Source organism: Aspergillus wentii (genome assembly GCF_001890725.1).
Source record: "Aspergillus wentii DTO 134E9 unplaced genomic scaffold ASPWEscaffold_2, whole genome shotgun sequence".
Taxonomy (NCBI): Eukaryota; Fungi; Ascomycota; class Eurotiomycetes; order Eurotiales; family Aspergillaceae; genus Aspergillus; species Aspergillus wentii.
This window is the reverse complement of record NW_024467833.1, coordinates 2,192,959-2,199,400: the sequence shown is the minus strand read 5'-3', so window position 1 is coordinate 2,199,400 and position 6,442 is coordinate 2,192,959. Positions and strand designations below refer to the sequence as shown.

At 45.9% G+C, this 6,442-nt stretch overlaps 1 protein-coding gene across 1 annotated transcript in view; it reads right to left on the bottom strand.

Moving 5' to 3' along the window:
* abcB (putative ABC multidrug transporter) overlaps positions 1 to 3,684 on the bottom strand; it is a gene marked incomplete at both ends in the record, with an annotated part of 5,257 nt that extends 1,573 nt beyond the window's left edge. The window contains 10 exons of the mRNA XM_040837199.1: positions 20 to 135; positions 186 to 381; positions 433 to 780; positions 847 to 1,009; positions 1,067 to 1,872; positions 1,928 to 2,161; positions 2,212 to 2,491; positions 2,541 to 2,767; positions 2,817 to 3,354; positions 3,472 to 3,684. Coding sequence (XP_040692565.1) covers positions 20 to 135; positions 186 to 381; positions 433 to 780; positions 847 to 1,009; positions 1,067 to 1,872; positions 1,928 to 2,161; positions 2,212 to 2,491; positions 2,541 to 2,767; positions 2,817 to 3,354; positions 3,472 to 3,684 — 3,121 coding nt within the window. The remainder of the gene's footprint in view (positions 1 to 19; positions 136 to 185; positions 382 to 432; positions 781 to 846; positions 1,010 to 1,066; positions 1,873 to 1,927; positions 2,162 to 2,211; positions 2,492 to 2,540; positions 2,768 to 2,816; positions 3,355 to 3,471) is intronic.
* Positions 3,685 to 6,442: the final 2,758 nt, after the last annotated feature.

Genomic DNA, 6,442 nt, shown 5'->3' with positions numbered 1-6,442 from the left:
AAAAAAAAAAAAAACTCACTGGCAACTGTATTGATGGCTGCGACTGGAAGCTCCATATCAATGAGCTGCAAATCCTGGCTGAATCTGTTGAGAAGGGAGCCGCTGTCTGTTGATGAAAGAAAGAGCATCGGAGCACTGGAGATAATTAGCATGAGTCTTTACTATGGCTTAGCCAGGTAACTTACTTCAACACAGTGGTCAAAAGCCTCCGGTGGAAGCTCTCACCAGACTTTGGTACCATGTCAATGATCATCTCCCAAGTACCAAGAAGAAGAGTAATCATGCCAACGACACAGATCATTGCATAAATGCCAACATAATATGCTGTGCGTCCATTGGGATCTTCCTCATTGGATGCAGCCCACCATTTGACCCAGATACCTTAAGAAACAGTCAGCAAGATCCAAGAAATTCGAGGTATGGGAGACTTACTCGGGAATGACAAGCAAAAGACAAACGCTGCAATCATCACAGTGAAGAAAATAGAGGGCAGCCAGCCAATAGATCGAATGTAGTAAAGATAGATCGATAGATCACCTCCATTGCCGTGCTCCTCTGCCCCAATGTCCTCAGCCTTGTGAGGGGAACTAATCGGTGCGCGAAAGGCATCCGAGCTAGCTGCAATTGCTGCCTTGTAGTCATAGTTCCATTCAGCTGGTCCTAATGCGAAACTCGAGACATATCCTCCAGTGGCGTTCAGGGCTTTGAAGCTTCCCTGTTCTAAAACGTGACCATCCTGACTGAGCACAATAACCTGATCAGAGTAGGGAAGTCGTTTTACTATAAAAAAAAAAGTTAGCATGTGGATTTACCTCAAAGATACCACTAGAATAGGAAAATTCATACCAGACGATGAAGCAAATACAACAGTGGTGCCGATTTCACGCAGCAGTCCGTGTTCACCAAATACATTGTGGAAAATATGGTTTTCAGTCGCTGCATCAAGACCGCTCAAGCCATCATCGAGAAGAAGAATCTCTTTTCTGGCATAAACAGCTCGGGCAAGTGCCTATAAAATCGATATTAGCTCAACCATAGCAATGTCGACGAAACGTGGGACACATACGATACGCTGGCTCTGACCACCACTGAGGGCCATTCCCTTGCTTCCAATTGTTGTCTGGTCCCCGCGAGGCAACTGCTCGAAGTCTTTCTGCAAAGCACAAGCGTGTAGAACAGTGGAGTACCACCTTTCGTCCAGGTCTGACATGGCAATAATACTGTCTTGAATTGATCCGTTCATGTGCCATGGGGTCTGCTCACAGTATGCGATACTTTTTGATAGCAGCTCCACATTTCCATTCACACATTGCACTTCGCCAAGCAAAGACTTGATCAGAGTTGATTTTCCACACCCAGAGGGTCCAATCAGCATAGTAAAATTTCCCTTGGGAATGGCGAGGGTCAGGTCGGAGAGGGTAGGCTCCTTTTCGACATCCCATGAGAAAGTGCCGTTTCGAACTGCAATGGCATCGACATTGACGGAAGAGCCAGGGCGCTTGAGCTTGAGTGATTGTGTCGAGACCGAATCACTGGGGGCGATATCCGAGTCTGCAGCTACCGATTCTGCAACGAGGGTCAAGGATTTCGTGTCTTCCAAGCCTTCCTTCGAGTTCTCGCCAACCTTGTGCCTATAGTCCGTGTGGCTTTTCTTTTCAAGGAACTCCTGGATTCGAGCAAATGAACCAGCAGACCCCGCAAATTGCATCAGGGCCATGACAAGAGTTAAAAGAGGATCCGACAGAAGTGCGAAGAGCGACAAAGAGGTGTAGGCGACGGAGGTATCGAATGCAGCTACATTTCCTTGATTATTCTTGATTCCGACAAAAGCCCCGAATGCGCAGATCGGCGCGAAGATGCGGGTTAGCCATGCTGTATACGTGGTTAGAGGACTGTCGTGAACACTAGAAATAGGATTCAAACCTACCGAAACCCATGTTCCAGACCAAAAGTCTTCTGAACTTCCGAGAGATGTCCAATTCACTGAGTCGCAAACCATGTACACACTTCATAAGCGTAGATTGAAGACCCAGCATCTTGATACCCTTGAGAGAACCAAGCATAGAAGTTGTCGCCGAGATACGCTTCTCGATGGCCTGTAGCCACAATGCTTGTCGATTCATGACAAAGACCATTCCAATCATAGATCCAAGGAGGGCGACTGTAACGGTAATTAGTGTGATTTACTATATGAAGAACCGACATTCTCACCAACTGAGACAGCGACTGGAACAACGCAGGCGACGCCCAATTGTCTTTCAAGAAGAAAGATAGCCACTCCAATCTCGAGAGCGTTACCCCAGAGATCATGCATTGTCTGCCAACCGTTGGTGATTCTTTCGATATCCGCACTCATCAAGGTAAGCGCTGCGGCTGGATCGGCCTCTTTGACACTGAGGGTACCGGCTTTTTTGTAGAGCATGGCAACCAGAGCGCCTCTCACCATGGTAATGGAACGGTATGTCATGTGTTGGTACTGACCCATCATAATCTAGCGCAAATTAGTAGGAAAATAAATAGACAGAGGAGTGGATAATTACCCCCATTCCAACATAGACCAAGATATAAGCGCCAATTAAGCCGTAGCCGATGCTCATAGTTTGACCGTTGACTACTTCACTTGAATACGAAAGCGATCTTTGCAACAGCAAAGGCTGGCAGATATTCAAGGCAGCGAGACAGAGTCTTGGAGGAACAGCAGATAGAATTTCCCATTTGAATGCTCTGAACGTGACAAACAGCAGACTCTCTCGGTTTTCTCCTTCTCCTATATTTCATTAGCTGTTTTCAAATAGAACAACAAAATAAGATCCCACCTTCATTCCAAAGAGGCTCAAGCTTGTCCTGAAGTGGCTGAGAGCTCAATTGCTTTTCCAGCGCAAAGAGATCATTGACTGCAAGAATCCTAGAGAAACCATTCTTGAACAGAGGAATCAACCAGATGAAGAAGACCTTGTTGAAGATGCTACCAGTCGCCTCGGGAGGGTATCCCTTGTATTCTGGTTTGAGGATACTTCTCTTCTCTGCCGTTTCCAAGACCAGCAGGACCGCCTTCCAAGCCAGCGCGACAGAGGTGAGAATTGCGATAGTTCTGCTATCGTCGCCATTATCGCGCAGCCAGAGGGTTCTGACTCGTGCGATGTCAAAGAGAAGACTAGGGAAGAGGTAGACATTGAGGAAGACTGAAGGCTTGACTGAGCGCACGTGCTCTGCGCAAGACAGAAGACAGAGAACCCAAGCGCCCACGGCGAAGATGGCATTAGCTGCAATGGAGGTCTTGGTTCTGTTGGCTGATGGAAGAGCCCATAATGCTGTGAGGACAATCTGTATGATACCTAGAGCAATCCACGATACCTGAATGCGCAAAGGAGATGGTCAGCCAAGAGGGTGGCGGGATGAAGATAGGAAGAGAAGAAGAGACGGGAAGGAGGAGGGGCAGGAGGGGAAGAAAGCTTCCCAAATAGGACATACCGTTTTGATCCAGAACAGAATGGAGAGGTCAACTTTATTCTGGCGCTGCCATAAATGTGAGATGCGAAACGGCGCAACAGCGAGAATCAAGCCGATGGGAAGAATGCCCAAGATGGTCTCTTCGAAGAGAAGGGTAAAGTCGAATCCTCCTCTACACGACAACGCGTAGGCGCGAAATGTGTTGTCGAGCTGTAGACACGAGGGAGAAGACATGATGTGCTACAACGACTTGTTCAACTTCCACACATTGGCAAACGCGAGAGTCGGGATTAGTATTATTAGCTAGAAGAAAAAGGAACGCCTTTTAGTCCCAAGATTAAGTTATTTAACGAGAGTCACAGGGTTGGAAGATCAGAAAAGAGCGGACGCAGAGCATCGAGGGGAGGATCTGTAGTGGATAGCGGCTCATAGTCAGTCCAACTCCTTGAGGCAAAGTCATTCTAAGCGAGCATATTATTGTCCCTTCTGGAAGAGGAGAGAAACTAGAGAAAAAAAGCGCATAAAAAAGAGAGAGCAACTTACCTGCAATGCAACATTGAGGGTTTGAGACAACCTGAAGAGACAGACTGAGAAAGACAGACGATGGAAATGGCATCAGTTGCCCGAAAGACTTGCATTCGTTTTCGTTTTCGTTTTTTAGTTTTTGTACAGTTTTTATTATAACATTGCTTGTTATTATTTTATTTTATTTAATTTTATTTTATCCCTGCGAGGGCAATGGATGTTTTCTTTTTTTTCTTCCCGGCTTCAGGTTTGCTTAGAGTGGGGAGAGAAGAGAGTGGACCGAGTGATGGCGACTAACCCAGGGGTGACGCTGTTGTGTCACCTTGCAGGCCAACTCACATCGAGTCCGAATTACACGAGAATATTCTTGCTTATTTTATTTGATTTCGTTTAAATTAATTTTCTTGAAGGAGAGGATGATTCTGGTAATATTGTGCCCGATGCGAGGGTGAGACTGATCTATCCTGATTGGAACCACGACGGGGAAAACACAGTTTGTATGTATCATCTCCAGGGCTGGTGATGAACTCAGTTGAGCTGTTTGTTGAGGCTGATCGAGCGGAATCAGGAGAGACAGAAAGGATAAATTCCCACCCAATGCCTTGGTTACACCGTATCTTCATCCAGGCACAGAACGCCTTACCCAAGGAAGAAAAGAAAAAAATAAAAGAAAAAAGGCAAGTGACCATAGGCCATAGGGAAATTGCTTCACTCTGGTCCTCTACGTAATAAATACATAGCTGGAACGTGAATTCATCACGGATCTTCCCTTGGTTTTTTCTTTTGTTTGCTGTATGTTTGCTTTTTCTTTCTGATTTCATATGCCCCTATAATTCTCCCCCTTCCCTATTCTCCTATATTCCGTATGTACCCCATATATGGAGATAAAAAAAAAAAGGAGAAAAAAACGTATGCACATGGGCAACAGAATTACAATAATCGAATGTGTAAAATTGATACCGCACATGTCAACCTTGCTACGTATGTACCTGTCAAAAGCTAATGCTAAACACTAACCCCAACTAGGCAATAACATGCCACGATTAACCTCTGTGGATCCCAAGGCGGAATCAACGGTACCAGGATGGTGACCTGGACAGTGGACACATTTGCCAGAAGGCCAGACCCGCATCTGGAGGATTATCTAGAGAGTGGTCAGTGGTGAAGAAGAAAATACCCCCACCGGTGTGGGACGGCAGAAGCGGAGATGAAATCATCAGTCGCCAATGTGATGATGGGCTGATGATGGGCAAACTGGAGGTCAGAGCATCTTGCTTATGTACTGAGTATGTACGGAGCTGAGGAACTATCTACTATTTGAGTTCCCCAAACCATACCTAAGTGACCGCATTATCATTATCCATTGTCTGCGATGGTTTGGCGGCAGGTGGGGATTTGTAACAATCCATGCACCAACCAGACGTGTTGGAGATCAGCGCTAGCCAGATCCGGCAGCCCCACTCTGTCAACTACTGATGCTAATTCCTTCGGCCTTGGTGGGGCGATAAAGAGCTAGATAGCCGTAGGATGTACTGTGTACTGTGTAGATACCAGCGTATTGCGTATTATTAGACCATCAAGATACAGCTAATTACTAAGTAAGTCCTGAGTAGCTAATTAACTCATAATAGTGGCTCTCCATGGCGTGGCAAACCTATCTCGTAATTAAAGCCGTGCCTGGCGCTGTCATCCGGAACTGGATCAGGTGGGGGTCCCGTAGTCCGCATCCTTGTCTAGTGGATCTCCCTATAGCGCCCCCAACTATTAAAAGCAGCATGGTTAGTCTGGCAAAATCCTCCGACATATCTCATCTTCTCATCGCATCGCTTAGTTGCGAGATATGATCATTTGGCGCCTTTGAACGAAGCGGTGGCCAACCGTGGCTGAGACATACTTCTGAAACCTACCTTGCGTATTCTAGACAAAGAAAAGACTCGTATCCGAATTCCAGATCTTTAACCTCCTAAGCCACATGTACAGACGAAGTGCAGCAACACTAATGCCATGTTGTTGCTGACAGATTCCACACGAGGCCTTTCTGCAGATGTCTTTATTGGTGGGATGACCGATGAATCACAGGTACATAATGGATCAGGAGATGCTTTTGGTTTAAACTACTCTAACTACTGTACATGATCTATAGGCGATAGTGTTGTACTTGTACTCATTTATACTGCGAAGTAGGAGTACTTGGTAGGAGCTGTACTACACTATAATAAGAATATATACTCAGTTATACTTGCATTCAGAATTATCCAACGTACATAGTACTACATAATGACTGGGATAATCGGGTATCTCGGTGATCTTCCGGCTTTTCCTTGCAGCCCTTGCAGAAGAATTCGCTAGTGTGGCCTGTTGGGCGCGATAGTCCATACTAGGCCGGCATATAGGGCACAGTAAGCGGAACATTTTTTTTTTTTTTTAAAAAAAAAAACATCGTCTGCTTACTTGAACCGGGTTAGTC